Below are 23,502 nucleotides of genomic sequence, written 5' to 3'. Positions count from 1 at the left end.
ATAATAAAAACAAACAAACAAACAAACAAACAAACAAACAAAAGAAAAAGAATTTGGTTCCATTTGGGGTGGGAATGAGGCGTTTGACAGACATTTAAGGGACAGCCCTTAGGGGCGGATCTAACGCGAACGAGTTATTTCCTGGTCATCAACGACAACTCGTGAAGGTAGTTTAAAACACAACAAATCTGCAAGAGTTGCTCACGCTTTATATGATTTGCATGCGTTTTATCCTGCTGGCTTATCCGCTCGCCATCACTGCTACTCAGCAATCATATCACTTTGACACTTTTGAGCCGCCAGTCCATAACGTTAGCAAACCAGCTAGCAGGCGAATAATCTGTAACGTATTTAGAACGAGAAAGAGTAGTTTATTTTGTCCTTACATTCACGTCTCACTCATGCCATAACACACTTAACCCCTTTGCCTAATCCATGTTTTAGTTGATATTTTTTAATTCTTGTACTGTATTTGGGTCCTTCACATAGAGAGTGCATTTTTTACTTACCTACAATGCTCTGACGGGCGGAGTCGAATGCCAGTTTATGAAAGACAACGCTATCCTGTTAAAGTGATACTTCGTGACTCTCCCTGTACGTAGAATAAATAAGTGTACAGGTTCAAATATCCATTATTTGAAATTAATAAGAATTTTTGGGGAAAACGTTTGTGCTCAAGGACTAGGTTAAGATTTGAAAACGGAGTGATCATTTGGCGATGAGATTTAAAGACTTGTTAAAATGTGTCGAAAAGTGTTTTATTTGAATGAAATAGTCGAAAACATTTTTAATACACTAACCAGTAATGTAGTACAAAACCTAAAATTATGCGATATTGTATATTTTACTCATGCACAATTTTTTCTGTTAAATACATTAATCTTTTATTTAATTTAATCTAGAAACAGTATACAGAAAAAGGTTTTCTATCTATTTTTATGTATCTATCTATATCGAGAGAGAAGGGGAGAAAGAGAGAGAGCGCCAACATGTGTTAATTTTAGTATATTTTAATGGTCTTATTAACTATAACGGATCACCAAATAAAAGCATTTTTATCTTTTTAGAAGCTGTACGTACTTTTTAATCTTACTGTTTTTTTATTTTTAAAACAAAATGATGATTGAATTCAGAAGTAAAATATGAAATGCCTATGAAAGTTGTTCATTATAGTAATATTGATATTTTATTATTTATATTAAATCAATTAAACAATGAATTAGATCAATTCTGAATAACCTTTCAATGACCAGTTTAAGAGGGTAAAAAAAAAATAAACCCACATCTGAATTAGTACAATATATATGACAGCTGTGTTGAAAGAGAGATCCACACTTTGCCCTCCTTTGAATGAAATATTTGATCTCCATACAATGTGTTGATTGCAGTACAGTCATGTTGAGAACAGCCACATCTTCTCTCATTGTTGCTGTGGTTTGTTGTCCCAGATGAACGTGGGCGTGGCTCACAGCGAGGTCAACCCCAACACGCAGGTGATGAACAGTCGCGGCATCTGGCTGGCTTACCTGCTGCTGACTGTCGTGCTGCATGTGGTCCTGCTCAGCATTCCCTTCTTCAGCGTGCCGCTCGTCTGGACGCTCACCAACGTCGTACACAACCTGGTCAGATTTACCCTCTTACAATCTTACTTGCCATGAGTACACACATGAAGATTTTGCAAAGCTTAAAAGATTCTTTATCTGTCCACATGTGAAGATATTAAACAAACACACAAAAAAAAGAAAAAGCCATTTAACAGTATAGCACAAATTAAGATAAGCATATGAATACAGTAATCCCTCGCTATAACGCGAGGTCACCTTCCGCTGCTTCGCTGTTTCACAGATTTTTTTAGTGCTTTAAAATGTATTATTTTTTTAAATACAGTGAATTGTGTTCTGCATCCTGATTGGCGAATGGGCTGACCAACGTGAACAGTCTCCGCACCTCGTCTCTGTACAGCTTGCCAAATTTACCTTTTTTTTTTGGCCTTTGGTTTCATTGTATCGGTGGCGGAAGCTGGTCTGTCATGGAGGGGAAGCAAGCTTTCGGCCTACAGCATAAAATGTGTCCGTTTATTTAGATGTGAATTCTACTCTTCGTTCCTTTTCACAAAAAAATGAAAATGATGCCTTCACCATAAAATTGGTGATTTGCTCATTTCACTTTCAATCAAAAAGAGATTTAGCCTCAGGCAGCTCATCCAATCATAATGCAGAAAAGCTGAGTTTCCGGGCCGGCCTATAAACGCCCACTGTCCATAGACTCCCAGAGACGCTGAGCGTCCAATGGGCAGGACAAAACCAGCATTTATCGTTTCAATGCATTTAGACAACCTACACTGAACTCTCCAGACGCCCAGCGTCTGCACAGTTTAAAGCACAGTGAAGCTGCGGGAATGAATGAGAAGAGAGTCGCGTCGTAACCAGTAATAAGAAGCTGATTCGGAACAAAAGTTGAGCGCGTTGTAGCGCATATTTAGTCAATGACATGTACACACATATATTTGATCACTTACTTTTTGACATTTTGGGGAAAGCTGAGCTTCCCTTGCAGTCTGAGAGCAATCACCTCTGCATTGTATACATAGTTCAGTATTGTATAATAACAAAAAAAATAAAGCTGACTATCAAGTATCAAGTACTGTACAACTTTAGTGTCGAATTTTAAATGTCTTCCCTCACATTTAAAAAAAATAAAAATAAATAAATCCTACTTCACGGATTTCACTTATCGCGGGTTCTTTTTGGAACGTAACCCCCACAATAAACGAGGGATTACTGTATACAGTTTGTTGTCATAAGATAAGATAAGATATCCTTTATTTGTCCCACACTGGGGAAATTTACAGCCTCCAGCAGCAAGAATGTATGTAGAAAGAAGAAAGGAGAAAGAGAAAAAAAAAAGACATCCGTGCAATATAATACAAATCATAATTCACCAGAAGGAGAACATGTGTTTGGAAGATTTTATGGTTCATTTATTGTTTTGTTTTTTTCACAATAAGACATTTGTACCATGAGCAACACCTGCATTTTTCTTTGGAAAAGTCTAATCAAAATTTTTGCCGACGTCACAGATGTTATGGACCAAACTCGTAAATGATACAAATCATAATTTTCTTCTGTGACAATTTGAAATAATATCCTGTTTTTTAATAAAGAGATGGAATATACAACAAAATGTGATTCATTGGTTACCAACAAAATGATTACTTATTGCGCACAAACGTGACCTTGTGTGGCTGGTGATACTCAAGGACTTGGCTCACAGGTGCCAGCGTTAGAGCGCCAGAGAGCTGTTGTAGATTCCAAACGGCGTCTGCTCTGGCTCGCTCTGGTTTTGGCACAGGCTGGATGAATCTTCCTCATTGTCCGTGTCGAAAAAGTCCTTCCAGTCGTATTCCTGCGCGTGTACGGATTGATTGATTACCGACAAAACAATTGAAACAATCGCTTCTTAAAATAATCGCGAGTTGCAGCCCTAGTCCAATAAAAATCGAACTGAGAATTCCGACAATATAGAGAGAAAGTACTGAACGTTCCAAAAAGCAGTCTGAGCAAAAAACTTTCAGGCTTCTGTTGGGGGAGGGGGGGGGGGGCAAGACCTAAGGACTAAGGACAAGCCAAGTAGATCAACTTTGAAATGATTTATCTTGGGCTTATGTTTTATTACATCACAAAAACCTGCCATTTGAACACTGGTGTGTAGATTCTTCTATATCTACGAAAGCAGACAATTTCTCACGTTGGCACTTTTGACTTGAGGTATGTGCTTGCAGGAACTCGTTATTTTCCTGAGGTTGCCTATCCTTCACTTGTGCAACTCACCATGACAAAAGATTTGAAATTATTGATCATTTCAAACCTTGGTTAATTTTAAGACGTATTATACATGCTGCCTTTTACAGACATTTGGTTGGTCGTATCTGTGATATCCCAAAAGATAGAAAAGGTATCAATGTCAAGTTAGTGAGCGACTATTTGTATTTTTCTTTTCTTTTTTGGGCGGGGGTGGGGGGGGCACCAAACGCAGGCGATGTACCTGTTCCTGCACACGGTGAAGGGAACGCCCTTCGAGACACCTGATCAGGGCAAAGCCCGCCTACTCACGCACTGGGAACAGATGGACTACGGCATCCAGTTCACCGCCTCGCGCAAATTCCTCACCATCTCACCCATTGTGCTGTAAGTATGCACCGCTCACTTTCTCACAAAGGCCCGTTTTGGAAAAAGACGGAATATAGCGATCATAAATTATGAGGGGGGAGGATTTGTATTTTGGGAATATTTATAATATTGGAAATTTCTCCATTGTGAGACAAAGTTTTTCTTATCTTATCTCATTTTGCTGTACTAAAGTGTCCATATTTTCTCGAGATAAAAAGTCATAATTTTACAAGAATAAGGTTTTACTTTTGCAAGAAAGAGTCTTAAGATGACACTGGTTAACAAATTCTACATTTTTTAATTAAAGCTTTGAGATTCTTTTTTATGAACCACGAGGGCAAAATGAGCATCAAAAATTTGCCGTGGACCAATGAGTCATTTCACAAAGGAAGAAGGTCATATAAAGTGTTTTTAAAAAGGACTATGAAGGGAAAAAAATGTGCCTGTTAAAAAAATGTATAAATATATATATATACACAATACATGCTGATTTATATAGCGCTTTCACAACAGCGGCAGCTGTAACAAAGCGCTTAACAATATATAACATCTCGTTTACAAATTTTTACATTGTATTTTCTTATTGTTTGTACAGTGTCCTTGGGTGGCATGAAAGGCGCTTTTAAATAAAATGCATTATTATTATTATTAACAAAACAGTTAACATATAGTAAAATAATAAACATGTAACACAAAACACGGACAGTTGTGCAGTCCTAACCACTTTTCCATCACACGCTTTGATGTTTGAAGCGGTTTGAGATGAAAGAGAAGAGAATCAAAGTGAATAAAAAAAAAAAATCCTCGTCTCACCACTTGGGTGGTGTCCGTCCCTCATTCAGCTCGGGTCCTCTACCAGAAGCCAGGAAGCTTGAGGGTTCTGCGCAGTATCCTTGCTGTTAGATGTCCGATGTTGTTCCCGGGATCTGTTGCAGCCACTCATCTAGTTTGGGGGTCACTGCCCCGAGTGCTCCGACCACCACAGGCACGACTGTCACCTTTACCTTACAGGCTCTCTCCAGCTCCTCTCTGAGCCCTTGGTATTTCTCCAGTTTCTCATGTTCCTTCTTCCTGATGTTTCCATCACTTGGGACCGCTACATCCACTACAACGGCTTTCCTCTGCCCTTTATCTATGATCACGATATCTGGTTGGTTCGCCATTACCATCTTGTCAGTCTGGATCTGGAAGTCCCACAGGATCTTCGCTCTGTCATTCTCCACCACCTTCGGAGGTGTTTCCCATTTTGACCTTGGGGTTTCCAGTCCGTACTCCACACAGATGTTTCGGTAGACTATGCCAGCCACCTGGTTATGGCGTTCCATGTAGGCTTTCCCTGCCAGCATCTTACACCCTGCAGTTATGTGTTGGATCGTCTCAGGTGCCTCTTTGCACAACCTACACCTTGGGTCTTGTCTGGTGTGGTATATCTGGGCCTTGATGGCTCTGGTGCTCAGGGCCTGCTCCTGAGCAGCCAGGATGAGTGCCTCTGTGCTGTCCTTCAGGCCATCCCTCTCTAGCCACTGATAGGACTTCTTTAGATCAGCCACTTCAGTTATGGTCCGGTGGTACATCCCATGTAGGGGCTTGTCCTCCCATGATGGTCCCTCTTCCAGCGCCTCATCTTCTGTTCCCCATTGTCTGAGACATTCTCTGAGTACGTCATCCGTTTGAGCCTTCTCCTTGATGTATTCATGGAGCTTGGATGTTTCATCCTGGACAGTGGCTCTCACACTCACTAGTCCCCGGCCTCCTTCCTTTCGGCTTGCGTACAGTCTCAGGGTGCTGGATTTGGGATGGAACCCTCCATGCATGGTTAGGAGCTTTCGGGTCTTAACGTCCGTGGTCTGAATCTCTTCCTTTGGCCACCTTATTATTCCTGCAGGGTATCTGATCACTGGCAGGGCATAGCTGTTTATTGCCCGGGTCTTATTCTTGCCATTGAGCTGGCTTCTTAGGACTTGCCTCACTCGCTGGAGGTATTTGGCCGTAGCCGCTTTCCTTGTTGCCAGTTCGAGGTTGCCATTGGCTTGTGGTATACCAAGGTACTTGTAGCTGTCCTCAATGTCTGTTATTGTTCCTTCAGGGAGTGAGACCCCTTCAGTGCGGACTACCCTTCCTCTCTTAGTCACCATCCGACTACATTTCTCAAGCCCGAATGACATCCCGATGTCGCTGCTGTAGATCCTGGTTGTGTGGATCAGGGAATCTATGTCCCTTTCGCTCTTAGCATACAGCTTTATGTCATCCATGTAGAGGAGGTGACTGATTGTAGCTTGTAAGGAGCGACGGCCCGGCGAAGTGAAGTGAAGTACTCGAAGAGCGGTGGTACACTGTTTTTATTCAGCACACGTACGATCATTTATATACCAGCAAAGCGGACGTTAGTGTAAACAAACGTCCAGCCCACCCGGGGGCTGTGATTGGTTGGTAGGGAGCGGCAGCGGGGGCCGCCGATTGGCTGATCAGTCTCGCGGCGCGAAATTCAAATGTCAGAGTTCTCAGAGGGCATTTGTGGTTGCTACAAATACTGCCCTGTTAGAAAGTCCTTGGCAGGCTGAGTCCGAATTAGGATAGTGATGAAAGTTCATGGTTGGGCGTGCAGGCGGTCGGGCGGGCTGACGGCGCGTCCGGCTCGAGTGATGGTCAGCGGCGCGGGTTCGTCGTCGTCGTGGTAGGCCGGTTTCAGGCGGTCGATTGAGACCCAATCCTGTCGACCATGGATGTTGAGGCGGTAGGCCTTGTCGTTACGTTGCTCCACGGCGTACGGGCCGCGGTATGGTCGAGTTAGAGGCGGGCGGTGGGCGTCGTTCCTTACGAAAACGTGAGTACAGGTTAACAGCGACTTCGGTACTCGTCTGCTGCGCTGGTCTTGGTAGGTCTGGAGTACGGGTCGGTACTTTCCGACGGTGCGTCGGAGATCGGCGAGATAGGCCGTGGAGTCGGCGGCGTCTTGGCTGGACGGGAAGAACTCCCCAGGAACGGCGATGGTTTCACCGAATTCCATCTCGGCTGAGGAGACACCGAGACCTTCTTTCGGAGTCGTCCGCATTCCGAGAAGTACCCAGGCGTATCGGCGGTTGGCGATCTTGATGTGGATGCGGCGGCATCCATACGTGGCGATGGGCGTACCATTGGCGGCCACGAGTTTGACTTGGCATGGCTGGTTGTGACGTCGGTTTTGGTCTGTGGCGGGGTAGATGGAGCGGCATGCTCCGGTGTCGACCAGGAATTCGCGATTGGAGATGGCATCGGTGACGTAGAACCCCTGGTTCGGGTTGGCGATCGTGCAAACGTAACTGTGATGAGGGCGCCACGCCGCCGGCGTTAAGGTCGGCGGGTGGCCGTGGCGTTTTTTGAGAACTTGCAGTTCGGGAGGCAGTTTCTCGCGTCTCTGCCGAACTTGTCATGGTAGCTGCAAATACCAGACGGTAGCATGTAGCCGCGGGACCACTGGTTCTGGGGCGGAGCTTGACGGCGATCATGCGGTGGGCCTGGACGGTGGCGCACGGCATTGATGTCTGCGTCCACAATGGGCGGGGCTAGTGCGCTGCAGGCGGCGGCGACCGGCGTCGATTTCTCGGCGGCTCTGGCTGCGGTAATCAGGTCATCGGCTTTGGCGACTAGCGCGGACATTGACAGTGTATTGGCGTCGTGGAGGGCGGCGCGAACTGAGGACGGGATGGACTGTAGCCATAGCTCGCGCATGAGGTCGACTTTGCGAGGCTGGCCAGTAGACGGATCGGCGCCGGGTAGTCGGGCTAGTGACTGCATCTCGTTCCACAAACTGAGAGCTGTGCGGTCGCCTAGATCCTGACTGGGCATGGCGAGCAGTCGTTTGGCGCGGGCGCTGACGGTAAGAGTATACTCTTTCAGCAGGTGATCTTTCAACGAGTCGTACGTGATTTTGTCGTCTTGTTGGTCCAACCATGCCGAAACGTGCTGGAAAACGCCGTCGGGGACGGCTTCTAAGACGTAGTCCGCTTTTGTTCTCGGATCTGTGACTTTCCGGAGGCGGAATTGTACTTCGGCCCGGCGAAACCAGGAAACGGGTTCCTGAGTGCTGAAAGGCGGCAGTTTCACCGAGACGGCGTGGATTGCGAGGTTGTTGTCGGACGGCGTCTGCGGGGGTGGAGTTGTCGACATCTTGAGTCTCGAAGGTTGCGTGTTGAGAACGGCGAAGGGTCACCAGTTGTAAGGAGCGACGGCCCGGCGAAGTGAAGTGAAGTACTCGAAGAGCGGTGGTACACTGTTTTTATTCAGCACACGTACGATCATTTATATACCAGCAAAGCGGACGTTAGTGTAAACAAACGTCCAGCCCACCCGGGGGCTGTGATTGGTTGGTAGGGAGCGGCAGCGGGGGCCGCCGATTGGCTGATCAGTCTCGCGGCGCGAAATTCAAATGTCAGAGTTCTCAGAGGGCATTTGTGGTTGCTACAAGCTCCATTTCTGAGGCGGTATCCATAGCCTGTCTTGGTGATTACTTGGCTTAGGGGGTTCAGTCCTATGCAGAACAGCAGTGGGGAGAGTGCATCACCTTGGTATATGCCACATTTGATGGACACTTGGGTAAGTGGCTTGCCATTGGCTTCAAGTGTGGTTTTCCACATCCTCAACGAAGGCTCTTAGGGTCCTGTTCACCTTATACAACTCCAAGCATTCAGTGATCCATGTATGTGGCATCGAGTCATAGGCTTTCTTGTAATCAATCCAAGCTGTGCACAGGTTGGTACGTCGGGACCTGCAGTCTTGTGCGACTGTTCTGTCAACCAGGAGCTGATGTTTGGCTCCTCTGGTATCTCTACCAATGCCCCTCTGTGCTTCGTTCATGTATTGATCCATGTGCCCACTTATCTTAGCCGCAATGATGCCTGACATGAGCTTCCATGTTGTGGAGAGACAGGTTATTGGCCGATAGTTGGATGGGGCTGCACCCTTCAAGGGATCCTTCATGATCAGGATCGTTCGCCCTTCGGTTAGCCATTCTGGGTGAGTCCCATCCCTCAGCAGCTGGTTCATTTGTACTGCTAGGCGCTCATGGAGTGCTGTGAGTTTCTTTAGCCAGTAAGTGTGGACCATGTCCGGGCCTGATGCTGTCCAGTTCTTCATATCTGAGACTCTTTCCTGTATGTCTGCCACTGTTATGGTAACCGGGTTCTGTTCAGGGAGGTTGCTGTGTTCCTCTCTCAGGGTCACCAGCCATTGTGCACTGCTGTTATGTGCAACCTCCTTCTCCCATATGCCTTTCCAGTACCTTTCAGTTTCCAGTCTTGGTGGGTCAGCTCTGTTGTTAGGACCCTGCCACTGAGCGTACACTTTCGCAGGTTGTGTTGTGAACAGCCAGTTTATTCGTCTGGCCTCATTCTCTTTCGTGTACCGCTTTAGGCGACTGGACAAGGCTTGGAGCCTTTGTTTGGCAGTTTTGAGTGCTTCAGGTATGGTCATCTGGATGGTCCTCTCGGGTATCGGCCTTTTCATCACACCTCTCTGGGCCTCCGTCAATTGACTCACATCTTTCCGGGCCGCCTTGATCTTCGCCGCCAACCGTCTTTTCCATGGTGGGTAACGTATCTCATGGTTGCTCTTATAGAGTCTCCAGGATCACTGATGCTGAAGCGTATATCAGCTCATTGGTTTCTGTGATCGTTACGGTAGGGATCGCCCTCAGTGCTGCATTCACACTTTCTATGAGACTTTCAGATGGTACTTCACATAGCCGTTGTAATGGGTTTCTAGGTTGCCCAGCTTTCATTCTCGCCATGATCTTAGCTTTCAGGTCAGTTGCTGCCTCGCTCAGCATTTCATTCATTGGGGCTTGCCTCCCAATCTCTTGTATGACCTCCTCCTCTGATCTGGCAGCCTGGGGCCCTTCACCATGGAACCTGCGTTGTGCCTCATCAATCTCAAGTTGTGACAGCAGTTGCCGTTTGTGGATGTTGGAACACTGAGCTACTAGTTGTTTCGCGGTCAACCGTGACTGTGGGTTTCGAAGTAACCATTTAGCCCACATTCTCTGCACGTAACCCCTCTGACTAGGGTTGCTTGAGTAGTAGCATTCCAACAGAGCCATGTTATCGCATCTCGCCCATCTCCGCTTTGTTCCAGTAGCCCATTTTTCATCAGGGTGCTCTGGTTCCCCAGCACCTGACGCAGACCTTGTTTGGCCGGGCGACGTCTGAGCCGGCATGTCATTCGTTTTATTGTCTCTCATCATTGTATGAGGTAGGCATTAGCGTGAAGGATCTTGCCCAAGGACCCACACTGGATGGTGTTATGTGCTCATTTTTGCCCCAAGCGGGATTCGAACCACCGTCTCCCGTATGCCAAACCGATGCCTTACCAACTGAGCTATCCAGCCGCTTGAATATATATATATACACACACACACACACATTTATGGGATTTTTTTAATTAAAAAAGACCATTCATACATTAATATGATGATAAATCATAAACATACAGAACTTTGAATTAATTTAACGTGTGGTAGTTTTTTTCTTCATGTTGCAGATTTTCATCTGTTGTTGGTTGGAATGTCTTCCCAGCATTAAATGAGGGTTGCCTGTATGAACTTGTATGTGTTGGTTACAATTTTGCTCAGTGATCACTGCTCGATATGATGTAGTTTCTTTTCTCGGCAGGTACATTTTGGCCAGTTTCTACACAAAGTACGACGCGACGCATTTCTTGATCAACACATGCTCCCTTCTTAGTGTCCTTTTGCCAAAGTTGCCACAGTTCCACGGAGTGCGAATATTTGGAATCAACAAATACTGACAAATGAACGCTGGAATGTGACGAATGCAAACACTGGAATTTCACAATTTTTGGGGGGGCGGGGGGGGGGGGGGTCTTGCATTATTTCCTCTTACGTCTGGAAACTCTTTGTACTGTATGCATGTTGCAAATATTGTGCACTATTATCAGTGGGCTTTTATTCAAGACATGATTTGCTCTTGCTGTGGACAAAGCAACACTTAACCTGCAACAGCTTTTCCCATTATTTGAGGAGTATCAGTTATTGGACCACTCTTTTCCCTTTTTTTTGGGTGGGGGGGTTCCCTTGTCTAAAACCAAAATAATGACTTCATGTCTGTATCAGGACTGGCCACAAGTCTGTTAACTTTAGGCTGTTAACGTGAATTGTTTCTATTCATTGTGAGATTCCACCTTTTCATGTGCGTGTATTTGTGAGCGATTCTGGTTTGCATTTTACATTTAAGGTAATAAATATTTGCTTTGCCTAAAATGAAAATTGAATTACTGAACCCCCAGAGTTATAACTGCATGAACAATGTAGAGTAACCATAACCTCATTTCAGTATTATTAGATATACACAATTGCTTCTCCATTTGATAGTTATTATAAAGCTATTCCACAACAATCTTGTCTTTTTTTGACCCTTTCCACTTTTGGCAAAGAAGAAATATATGATAATACAGTGCTTTCAAGCTGGGATTTCATGTCTTTATCTAAGAGTCGTGGTTCTTAAACGTGACACAAGAGTCGACATGAACACAATAGAGTAGTAGGCTTAAGTGTTCAGGTAACAACTGAGTTGATGTCTACGTTTGGTCCTGTGATGCTCGCAATGCAAGCCCAATTTTTGCATTTAGGTCCCCTTTAAAAAGTGTTTTTGACAGTTGGCAAATTAAAGGCCTTCATCTGCATACAGTTCAAGTCTTCAGAGGTCTTTGCCAAAAAGTGTCTTGTGACAAACTAAGTGACTTTGATCTGCTGTTATTGGAGACTTCTTGGAGACTGTTGATCCGTCCAGGCTGAGCAAACGTTCACCCAGATAAAATCACACTTAGAAAAGATTGACCTGTTTTATTTCACAAGTGACAGTAAGACTAAGCATTCCAAAGATCCAACTATTTTTTGTATAAACATTAAAAGTATTTCCTAGAGAGTACAGTCCCAAATGTGTTGGGCATTGTTCTGATGAGCCTTTTTCACAGTAATCAATATGACTTGTAAAACATGAATGGGACTCAGTAGGTTCACACAAATGAAAACATGAAACTTGGTCAAGGAGGCCTGCGTGATCGGTTAACTAACTGCATTTTATGACATCCTTTACAGTTAGGATTAGGGTGCATTATTATTGTTTTTTTTTTTTTTTTTAAGCTGAGCCACTGAAAGTGCCCAACTACCAGACTAATACTGGTGGCTTCCGTCTGTTCAGCATTGTCCATTGACAAGAAATTAGCCTGCGAGCTAGCAAACAACCAAATGACAAACCTCTCGGAATTTTCACATTTACTGATCGTTCATCCTCGGTGGGGGGCTGCACTATACTTATTGACCTTCTAGTTTTCATGCGCAATGTGGTATAGCAAAAAAATAATCGTAGCAGTGGCCTGAGGCTTTTGGCGCTTCTCTAGGGTTTCGTGGCAGCCGATTGTAGCAAAGACCCCACGACAGTAAATTCACCAAACCGTGTGTTCTTTTGTACATTCGCATCTGGCAACCAATCGCCCTTTGTCAGTCAACTTCATTGCGCACAAACGTGACCTTGTGTAGCTGGTGATACTCAAGGACTTTGCTCACAGGCCCCAGCGTTAGAGCGCCAGAGAGCCGTCGTAGTTTCCAAACGGCGTCTGCTCTGGCTCGGTCTGGTTTTGGCACAGGCTGGATGAATCTTCCTCGTCATCCGTGTCAAAAAAGTCCTTCCAGCCGTATTCCTGCGCGTGCACGGACACCTCGTTCGCCATCAGGTGGGAGGAGCCCTCTATGAAATCGGCAAACCTGGACATTGGACAGATCACATCCACCTGTAAATAGCACCGCTTGGAGACGGGGATGCCTTTTATGCATAGTTTGGACAAAAAACACAGTTCCATGTTAATCCAGTTACATTTTTAAAATGTTACTTTCCTTTGTTATTTTTGGCTAGGGGGTGTAAAAATGTAATATATATACCGGTGTATATATATATATATATATATATATATATGTGTGTATACACACACACACACACAATCAAATAAAAGCAAGCACCTCTTGGGTGACTGTAGCCTGCTGACAGCTTTCCACGGGCTGCACTCCCTGCTGTTGCAGTACTTGCGCAACTCATCCAGCGCTCGCAGCGTCTCCTCCTCTCCTTCCTTGCGATACTCCTCTTCGGTCAAGAGGCGGCGCTTCTCCGGCTTCCAGTGAACATAATGGCGGATTTTTCTGGACAACAACAACAGGTAATCTTCATTTGGAAGATCATGAGTACTGTGATGCAGTGTGTTAAGTGAGTGTGAATAAATGGACGATCGCATGCGGAGTACCCCAAGGGTCGACTCTAGGGCTGCTTCTACTCAACAAGGAACATGCTGCCACTAGCTCAGATCATAAAGCATGACGTCTTATCATGCTTACTGTATGCAGACAACACACAGATCTACATCTGAGTCACCATGTCGCCTTACTCTGTGGTTGAATGCAGCGATCATATCAATTAGTGATCCAGCTCAGTGCACAAAGGACAAGTAATTGTTTTCTACCCTCAACCTGAAGGGTAAAAGGTCCATGCACAACTGGGTGTGTCATTGACAGCTACAAGTCAGTTGAAATTTTTTGGTGAGATTATTGGCAAGGACCTGTACTTTAAAAACTGTGACTAAGTCTGCTCTTTAGCTCTTGGAAAACAGCTTTAAAATCAAAGATCATCTGTCCAAACATGACACAGTTAAACTATTGTTCCTTTTCAGTAGATTGTAACAGTGTATAAAGGTCCGAACAGATAAAAGAACATCCATCCAACAGCTGCATCTGAATTAGAATGTCGCCACTCCAGTTTTTACTGGTACCAGTCAACCTAAAATCTCCAAACTGGCTTGCTATGAGTCAAAGAACAGACTTTAAAATCTGTGAGTCTAAAAAGCTTGATATGACCTCGGACCGAAATATCTTCAGATTCTTTTGAGATTTCTGCACCCTGGGGTTATCCGGTGTCAGCCTATCGAGTGTTTCCAAAAGCACAATTTAAGAGTGTAGTAGCATTGTATTTCTGTACTTCTCAACTATGGGAGAGAAATAACCTTCCCAAACATCTGAAAATCTGCTCAAACTTGTAATATTGCATTTGGCATGAAAATGTTACCATTCACTGCTGCTGTTTCATAAATACAAACTATTATTTCACCACTTTTATGATTTTAACCATATTTTGTGACCTCACTTGTCCTGATTTCATGCAGCATCTTGTGGTAGCGCTCACCTTATTGCGATGACAGCCATCATGATGGGGTACTCCAGATTCTTGGCAAAAACGGCTGCCACAATGATGGCAAAGGAAACTTGCTGAATTTGAATTCCCATGTAAATGAGAAGCAGGCCCATCAACTGCAGCGACCACGAGAGGATGTTGATGCTTTTATCGTCCACCAGAGGGCCATAGCGGTAACACACAGCAAAACTAACAAAGCCAACTACACACATATACCCTGCAGGGTGGAAAAAAAAGATAAGCCCGAGTTGCACAGCTCTACAAAACCAACTAAAAGTAGGACAATTCGGTTTGCTTACGGTTTTCATAATAGTGGACTAAAATATGTTTGTGGAACTATCTTAAATATTATGTATGTTATACAAATTTTAACATAGTACTAATTAAACCCCACATCTTAATTTTACCTATATCTGAAATTCCCATGGAAATTAATCAGAAATTAAATATATTGGACATTTTCCAACACGTTGCAACCCCTAACCGTAATTTTACTTAAAGTGTTCTTCCATGTGTTCCATGTTCTTCCACACGGTAGTGAAACCAGTACTGGAGCATCGGTCGATACTGATCCAATACCGATCTGATTCTTTTTGTCACTACAGTAATCCCTCACTATAAGACGTCATCTTTCACGGCTCTGCTGTTTTACAGATTTTATTCGTGCATTTGGGTTTTGTTTTTTTTAAACAGTGCATTGTGTTCTGCATCCTCATTGGCTAAGGGACTGTAGACTGATGTGAACAGTCTCCACGCCTCATGTACAGCTGTACAGCTTGCCAAATGTTCTCCATGACAAAACCCACAATGTCGACAAATCATTCTGCACAGCATTTCTAAAACCTGTCAGTTGTTTGTAAAAAAAAAAAAAAAAACGTTTATATTTTTGTTTTATTTTTAAATGCTTGGGCCTGGAAAAAAAAGTTTAATCTTTGGTTTCATTCAATACAGCAATGTATTGTATACGTAATAATTGTTAAAAACATAGATGACTACTTCACGGATTTCACTTATCACGGGTTCTTTTTGGAACATAACCCCGCGATAAACGAGGGATTACTGTAATACGTGCACAGGCCTGTCGCGATTATTTTGTTTCCAGACGATAAGATTTTCCCAGAAAGTATACTGTCTGCCTATAAATTGCAAAATCAGAGGAACTGATCTTTTTGCGTTGGTCTCCTCATACTTTCCATAGATGTTCACTTATTGTGGGTGGGTACGCCTCACGATGAAGGGGCGTTGACTGCATTACCTGACCGATTTGCATGTACCTAAAGCCACAGGCCAATGTTCTCGAAGGATGACGTTCAGGTTCCTGCAGACAAGCTGAATGGCGTACACAGAGAAGGACCAGCCGCCGACAATCAGTATGTAAAAAGGGCTTTTCTGTGGAAACATAAGGGGTAGATGCGTTTTTTAGAGCGACGTGCTTACTTACTGCTCTTTTAGAAGGCCGCACAATGCTACCCTTGGCAAAAGACGAGCCAGGATAAAAAAGAGAACAGCCAGGGAGGCGATCATTCCTATGCCTGTGCCAGCTGAATAGAAAAAAACTTGACTCCTATTGTAAAAATAAACAAGTTAGGGACAAAATAGAACTGCCTCTGAAACATCAATACCATACTCGCTTGCGGAAATCAAATTACCTGCTCAGGGAGTCAGCAAAAACAAATAAAGTGACTCCGAGGAGGACAACCAAAAACAGGTAGATGTCTAACTCTGAAAGACAATGCAATCATCAAGTTGGCGCAATATAATTCACCTTCCGACATAAAACATGGACATTATCGTGACGTACTGCGGATTGGCTTGACCGTGTATTTGGTATTATCGCTGGGCTTGATTTTGAAACACGTCTTCTTCCTCAACAGGTCGATGTTGATGGTGGTTTCGTTTTGGCCTTCGCGCAGCAAACTGTGCAGCCAGTTCCACACGCTGAAGCGTTCCAGCTGCTGCAGGTCCTCCTCACTTTGCACCATCTCCAATATAAACACCTTTGAACTCCAAATTCGGACCTGGCAAATCATGAGGGTGCCAAGTGACTTGGATGAAAGGTGTTCAATTGCCTTTTGTGAAATACAAACGAGTCGTTTTCAGAGGTACAGGGCCCAACCGATGTGCCTCAGGTCTGCAGACCTGACCTTAGTGGAGGTTCCGAGGGTTAAGCGGATCCTCAGAGAGGAGCGAGCCTTTTCCGTTGCCGGTCCTTTTTAGGGAAATGTTAGGTAAGCCCTCTCCCTGTCCAGTTTTTAAATTCCTTTGAAGACACATCTTTATCCTTTGGCTTCTGACCCATCGTGAGACGGACACTATTCTATTGTTCTCTGATGTTTCCTGTACATGTGTTAGTCTCACTAATTTGTATTTAAACTAACTGTTTTCACATTCTTCTGTTGCTGTATTGTTATTTGTTACAGCTGCAGCTGTTGTGAAATGTGCTGTATAGAGTTGCCTAGAGTTGTATAAAGCATCGCTTAGCATGGTTGGTGCACATTTTTGGATTTGAAAATTCCTCTGATGAAAAAGTAAATACTAAACAAACAAAGTATTGTAAAACAGTCAAATCTTCTGCCTGTATTTCAAATCTTTTTGGTTCTAAGTGTTAAGAAGCTATTTTAGTCAATAGACTTTTTTTCATGAATTGGCCCTCTAATCGGTTTTCAGTTTTTTTTCTCTGCAGAATATCATCCTAAAAAAAATCCCAATCATTATGGCCCTTATGTTAAAACAATGATCATTTGACAATCAATTTCATATTGCTCATATAACCAACCTGAATTGTCGTCCACGTTTGCCTCCAGTTGGGTACGATGGAGTTAGTGTAGCAGAACAGGTTGGAGGCCGATAGTTCGTACTTCTCTCCATCCTTGAGATCGATGATTGGAGGCTTGTTAACTGGATTACAAGAGCACAAACATTCATTTCCCATAAAAGGACATCAACAGTACATTGTGAAAGCATGAAAGTCAATACTGGATTGTCCACCGTTGGCTGGCTCTCGGCAGCGGCCACTCAACAAGCTACGCACTTCATGGTACAACCTGAATAGTGGTCGAACTACTCGACTCGCGTTATTTTTTTTAATCGCTACATCAATAGGGATGAATACAACAGTTTTCCTAATCTATACAGGGCTTTGACATTTTCACATTGACCGAGTAAACACACAATACGCAGACAATATTCCCAAACTTTGCAGTTGACAAACGGCTATCAAAAACATTGACGAAGAATATATTATTTCAAAGCCATATAATACTCTAAATGATACACTTCATTTATCTGGGATTTTGCCAAATGACATGCAAATTAATTCACACACACATTTTAGTCCCTCATCCCTGGCCAAACACACCACCAAACATAACAGCAGCCATATTTATTTGTAATGCTGCTTCAACCAGCATGATAGCCCAAATTGTCTGTCGCTTCCAGTGCTAATTTCATGAATGATAATACCTTCAAATGTCTCTCTTTATTATGCTATATTGAATTCTTACTATATTGTATTTCCACAATTGTATTATATTGTATAATTTATGTTGTTTGTTAACTCTCAACTACAAATGGATTTTCTCTCTGTATATTGTAGGACTGCAACTAATGATTATTTTTAAAATTGATCTGATTATTTTGTCAAATAATTGGTGAATCAGATTTTTTAAAGTTTTGATTTCCATCCGTTTATTTAAAAAAACAGATTATATATTGAGAGTGCAAAAAATGCACAAACGTAAATTAATTAATATTAAGCTACTGATTTGCTGCGTAATGTGTCAGAAAAAAAGAAAATCAAATGTTTGCAAATGTTTTATTTGATTCAACACGAGAGTAAATCTTCTTACCGGTATACGAGGATTACAGAACTCAACTCAACTGTGTTTGTAGAGCATTTTCAAACAGCCATCGTTGCATACAAAGTGCAACAGTACAGCAAATCGGTAGTAAAGACGGTAGAAAGCACCGAATAGCAAAACCAAGAACAAATCTAAGTCATGCGGAGTCAAATGCCAAAGAATACAAGTGAGTCTTGAGGCGGGTTTTGAAGATGGGCAGCGAGGAGGCTTGCTGAATGTTCAGTGGGAGGTCATTCCAGAAAGCACAGAATACTATTATATATATATATATATATATATATATATATATAATTTACTATTCTGAGGCAGAAACTCCAAAGATTTGGACACTTTTTTAATTTAACTGAGTCAATCGATTATCAAAACTAATGATCAATTAATTACATACTGTAATTCGTTGTTGATTAATCAATTAATAGTTACATCTTGAGTATGCTTTGTGTGCTAAATGATTTCATTTAACTTTGAATGTATCCATCCATCCATTTTCTGTTCCGCTTTATCCTGCTGTAGCCTATCCGAGCTGTCTTCGGGCAGGGGGTACCTCGTGGCGAGGTACCCCCTGAACTGGTTGCCAGCCAATCACAGGGCACACAGAGACGAACAAGCATCCACACTCATACTCACACCTAGGGACAATTCGGAGTGTTCAATCAGCCTGCCATGTTTTTGGAATGCGAGAGGAAACCGGAGTACCCAGAGAAAACCCACGGAGCACGTGAGCGGGGCACGGGGGAAACATGCAAACTCCACACAGGGACCCCTGATGACTTTATAGTGAGACGATGGCCAGAAATTGGTGTGTTTTCACTGTTTTTAAAGAGTAATCTCATATATATAAATATATATATTAGAGCTGTCAGTTTAGCATGTTTTTATTGGCATTAATTTAAATGAATTTTAACGGGATTAAAAATTTACTCGCGAGATTAACGCGGCACACGTCACAAGCGGATGTTACGTTGCTCTATAAATACACCAGAAACAAAACAACAAGCGTGCTGCAGAAGTCCACGCCCATGTCTGTTTTGACAGCCACGGCAGCGCGAGACACCGAAAAGAGATACTTAGAGTTTATGAATGGAAAGTTTACTTTTAAATAGTTGCCATATTGCTCCACTGACAAGACCAAAGTTATCTGTTCTTCTCTCTCTCTCTGTATCATACAGGTATACGATGTATGGCACTGACGCTGTGTCCATATAAATAGAGCGGGTGGAGCTTCTCTGTGTTCGTCTGACAGCGACGGTGCGCTACGGTGGTAGCGACCTAGCGAAAGTAAAACGTCTCCAGTGTTGTCATCGAACCAAGTGTAGTCATTCGAAATGAGGTCTACACAAAACCGTAGAGAGACTTCCGTGCAAGAAGGACCAACACAATCAACATAGCCTGACTGTGTTAGGGGGAGTGAACCCCCCAAACCTTCCAGAATGGTTTGCCCCTGCAGCACGGGGGAAGTGCGTGTGCTTGTTTGTACGGCCGGCAGTTTCGAATACAGCGGCACATAATGAACACTGGTGTCCGGTGTCTCGTTATTCTTCAACAAACATACATAAACAGACTGCTGTGTTGAAAGCAAACTTGAGAAAAACGAAGTATGCAACCATGGTTTAAATCCACTATAGGCTGAGTACTAGTGTACCTTAGATGTGCACTTTATAATGTTATATTGCTCTGTTTTGATTTCATAAAAAAAGCTGTTAGAGCAGCTGTTGTGTGACAAAATATTTTTTTCACCGTTATTGATGGACAGTAATATTGTGAGAGATTATGTGTGAATAACTGCACCAAGTGAAAAATTGTTCAAAGTGGAAAATCAAAATTGTTATTTCAGTAAATATTTGCATTTGGCACATAGAAAACTGATTCATGATTCCATGTTGATGAGAGCATTAAAATGGGGACAAAATAGGACAAAAAATGTAAAAGGAAATTCATAAACGATAAAAATGTGTGAGTAATCACGATTAATTATTTTGTTCATTTGAATTAATTATGACAGTTGCATTTTTAATTAGATTAAATATTTTAATCGTTTGACAGCTCTAATATAACAGGAAATCAGTACTGTACTTATACTACTTGAATCGTATTTAAAAGATCCGTCTCATTATGCCTGTTTTGTGTCAATCAATTAATCTGTGGAATGCTACACACGGACCCACTGTGAGGGAGAAATCTATCAATGGGCTCGATTAGAAAAATATTTTCATTCAACAATTGAATGTTCCATACTACAGAATTTTCGTGGATCAATAAAAGTAAGTTATCGATCAATCATATAAAAACACAGGTCTAGTCGTGTGTTGTTTCATAAAACATCAGATCTCAATGTAATGAACCTGTATATTTTGTGTGGTGTCCATGATCAAGCACAAGCTAATTTGAGAGGCTAAACAACGACAGTCTCGTGCCGCATTGCTCTATGTGAGACATACGCGTGTGTGTGTGCGTCTAATTACGTCGTTAAATCACATATTACCTGTAGCCTGTGACGAGGTTACAGCTAAACAAGACAACAGCACCGTTAAAACTAAGGATTGAGCTCCTATTGTGAATATTCGGTTTCGTTCGTTCGTGCATCCCGCCATGATGATAGCACCAGTTCACTGTCTTCGGTCCCGCCCTTTCCTCGTTGGATTCCTTGCGTCATAGGAAAAACAGCCAATCACACTGGCTGAGCTTTTGTTGTTGTAGTTTTTTATAAAACTTTATTGATCATTGTAGCATATTGAATCACGTGGTTTAGATGGTTACTGTTGTGTTTAAAACAAAGAATTTTAAATCCCTTCAGTTCTAGTGCGTAGTCTAAAAGGGTTATTCCAGAGTTGGAGGACATTTTGTGTGTCTGTGTGTGCGTGTGCGTGTGTGTGCGTGTGTGCGTGTGCGTGTGCGTGTGTGCGTGTGTGTGTGTGTGTGTGTGTTTCAAACACAGAAATCTTCATCCACTGGACAACCCACTCTTACCAAGTGAGGCACAACAGCAAACAGCTGGTTACCAGCTTTGTTTCATCAGCTCCTGCCAAGGCCCCAGCAACATGCTGGCCCTGTTAGGCAGTTGAGGCTGAGTTTATAGAGTGGGTTACCCAGTGACTGAAGGTTCAGCTGTTGGAATCTTGGCTGTTTTCTTGTGCTTTTGATACTGATCTTGCACCAAAACACAACAAAACCATGCGGGTTTCTGCTGGGGTTTTTTTTGTTTGTTTGTTTGTTTGCAAGCAGGGACACCTTTCAGTGGTACCGGGGCTTTTGCTTTTCAAAGAAAAGTACAGAATTTTTTTAACCCCATAAACAATCTTTTGTAGTTTTTTTTATTTCATGTTGATTTAATTTAAAACAGGACAAGTAAAAAAATAGGAATGTTTACCAATCATCATTCAAATAATTGTGCAAAAAGGTTGAGGTTTCTATGTCACGAGACTATTTCTCAGAAGTTATTAGTCAACAATTTAAAGATGTTGCTCATCATGCTTGAATTAATGAAACACTTCGCTGGGAGTTGAGGTTCCAGCTAACAATCTGTCATAAGATAAGATAAGATAAGATAAGATAAGATAAGATAAGATATCCTTTATTTGTCCCACAATGGGGAAATTTACAGCCTCCAGCAGCAAGAATGTATGTAGAAAGAAAAATCATCGTGAATAAACATTAGTGGTAGAACAGGTGTCTCACAGCAAGCCTTGTTTGTTTATTCTGCTACAACAATGTAAACCAGCAAAAACACAAGAATGTGTTATAAATGTGGTTTAGCCCTGTATTGCCTGACCCATCAAGAAATAGCCAGAAAAATCTGATTTTGGGGAACTGAGATGTTCATTATACACAGAATTGGTGACAAGGTATAGCCTTGGCGCAGTCCAACCCTCACTAGAAACAAATCCAACTTAGCGGACCAAACTCTGACATTGGGGGTACAGGTACTGAACAGCCCATATCAGGGGTTCGGTATGCCCATACTTCCGAATTAACCACCCTGCCCCCTCCCCACCTCGACAGAACTTCCAGATGAAAATGACCGAACACCTTGTAGGTTGGTTGGGTAAACTCCCATGGAACCTCAAGGACCCCGCTGAGGTTCTAGAGCAAGTCATTACTGCTCCTCCGGAAACAGAGATTCGACTTCCCAATAGACCCTCCTATCCACCAGCCTTGAAGACCTTACCAAGCAAGGCTGAGAACTGCGATGATGACTTTTAGTTGGAACACAAAAAGAGGAACGACCTCACCGCTCTGCTAATCCCGAGGCACAGTCCCTGATGTCCATGCAATATTGTAGGGACGTGTCAACCAAGACAGCCCCGTAACATCAGAGACTTTAGGAACTCTCGGCGGATCTCATCTACCCCTGCAGCCTTGTCAAAAAGAAGCTTTTCACCATGGTGACTTCAACACCAGAGAGAGAGGAACCCAACTCGGCGTCCTCAGACTCTACTTCCTCAAAGGAATGTGTGTCTGTAGAATAGAAGAGTTCTTGGAAGTATTTTCCGCACTCTGAGTTCTAAGTTACTGCTGAGTTGAAAGTAATTTTGACAGTTTTGCATATGCACTTCAAATGTTGATCAAACTTAATTTAGGGGTCCAAAGTGACATCTAAAAACGTCAATTCATCCAATTGGTCACCAGTCCCCTCCAGAACTATCAGAACAAAAAGGTCCATTTCTTTGTTTTTGCAGTACAGTATCCTGAAAACCTCTGGGGGTCAGAAGATGAATGTGAGAAAACCCCCCATCAGAAATCCAGCTTTATGTCATGGTCTTTACATCTAGATGTGTAAAATAACTCAGGAGAAAGCACCTTTTGTTTGAAGACACCCACTTTTTAAGTTAGCAAAGCTATTGGAACAGACATTATTAAATTAACTCGACTCTCAACTCACAACTTTATCTAGCGGGTTCGTGACAGCTGCAGCTGTAACAAAGCGCTTTACAGAAAACATGACATAAAACATTAATCTGAATAAAATCATCACAAACCAACATCCCTCCTCCACCACCCCACACATTTTCTTTCCACTTTATTGTTTGAAGTGGTAATCGATAATAGATGAGCAATTCAAAATCTCCTTTCATCAGTGAATCGGAGACCTCATGAGCCAAGTGGATTACTACTGATAGCGTGGTTTATTACAATGACTTTCCATCCACACAATCGAGTCACAGTTTGGTAGGAGTTGACTTGTTAACATTGCGAAAAGAGCAAAGTCTCTTGAACGTTACATTGAGTGATTGTTGATTTGACAAGGAG

General features: G+C 42.9%; 2 protein-coding genes across 3 annotated transcripts; one reads left to right on the top strand and one right to left on the bottom strand.

Moving 5' to 3' along the window:
* Window positions 1-61: 61 nt before the first annotated feature.
* ormdl2 (ORMDL sphingolipid biosynthesis regulator 2) lies at window positions 62-12,523 on the top strand. The gene is made up of 4 exons (XM_052058236.1): window positions 62-167; window positions 1,449-1,622; window positions 4,036-4,187; window positions 10,814-12,523. The coding sequence occupies exons 2-4, from the start codon at window positions 1,449-1,451 to the stop codon at window positions 10,947-10,949; spliced, it is 462 nt and encodes a 153-aa protein (XP_051914196.1). The 5' UTR covers window positions 62-167; the 3' UTR covers window positions 10,950-12,523.
* On the bottom strand, window positions 3,214-20,898 carry nemp1 (nuclear envelope integral membrane protein 1). Of its 2 annotated transcripts, XM_052058137.1 has the most exons (10): window positions 20,738-20,898; window positions 17,172-17,293; window positions 16,197-16,413; window positions 16,045-16,117; window positions 15,866-15,959; window positions 15,670-15,784; window positions 14,387-14,612; window positions 13,177-13,353; window positions 12,729-12,924; window positions 3,214-3,273 (listed from the first exon to the last, which is right to left on the bottom strand). In XM_052058137.1, exons 1-9 carry the CDS (start codon window positions 20,844-20,846, stop codon window positions 12,738-12,740), a joined length of 1,320 nt encoding a protein of 439 aa, XP_051914097.1. In that variant the 5' UTR covers window positions 20,847-20,898; the 3' UTR covers window positions 3,214-3,273; window positions 12,729-12,737. The 2 variants fall into 2 exon arrangements, with proteins under 2 accessions (XP_051914097.1, XP_051914096.1); XM_052058136.1 differs by lacking the exon at window positions 3,214-3,273 and having other exon boundaries at window positions 11,989-12,924.
* Between the last annotated feature and the right edge of the window lie 2,604 nt (window positions 20,899-23,502).

Source organism: Hippocampus zosterae, chromosome 2 (assembly GCF_025434085.1).
Source record: "Hippocampus zosterae strain Florida chromosome 2, ASM2543408v3, whole genome shotgun sequence".
Classification (NCBI taxonomy): Eukaryota; Metazoa; Chordata; class Actinopteri; order Syngnathiformes; family Syngnathidae; genus Hippocampus; species Hippocampus zosterae.
Note: the sequence above shows the minus strand (reverse complement) of the source record. Positions and strands in the feature narration are given on the sequence as shown.

What these genes read in the sequence shown, in the direction of transcription:
- nemp1 (XM_052058137.1), bottom strand. Translation starts at nt 20,846, where the DNA reads ATGGCGGGATGCACGAACGAACGAAACCGAATATTCACAATAGGAGCT. An exon ending in CACGGTCAAGCCAATCCGCA is followed by an intron (nt 16,118 to 16,196) that starts GTACGTCACGAT and finishes ATTGTCTTTCAG; the next exon opens with AGTTAGACATCTACCTGTTT. An exon ending in ACATTGGCCTGTGGCTTTAG is followed by an intron (nt 14,613 to 15,669) that starts GTACATGCAAAT and finishes TCCACCCTGCAG; the next exon opens with GGTATATGTGTGTAGTTGGC.
- ormdl2 (XM_052058236.1), top strand. Translation starts at nt 1,449, where the DNA reads ATGAACGTGGGCGTGGCTCACAGCGAGGTCAACCCCAACACGCAGGTG. An exon ending in CCAACGTCGTACACAACCTG is followed by an intron (nt 1,623 to 4,035) that starts GTCAGATTTACC and finishes CACCAAACGCAG; the next exon opens with GCGATGTACCTGTTCCTGCA. An exon ending in ACCATCTCACCCATTGTGCT is followed by an intron (nt 4,188 to 10,813) that starts GTAAGTATGCAC and finishes TTTTCTCGGCAG; the next exon opens with GTACATTTTGGCCAGTTTCT.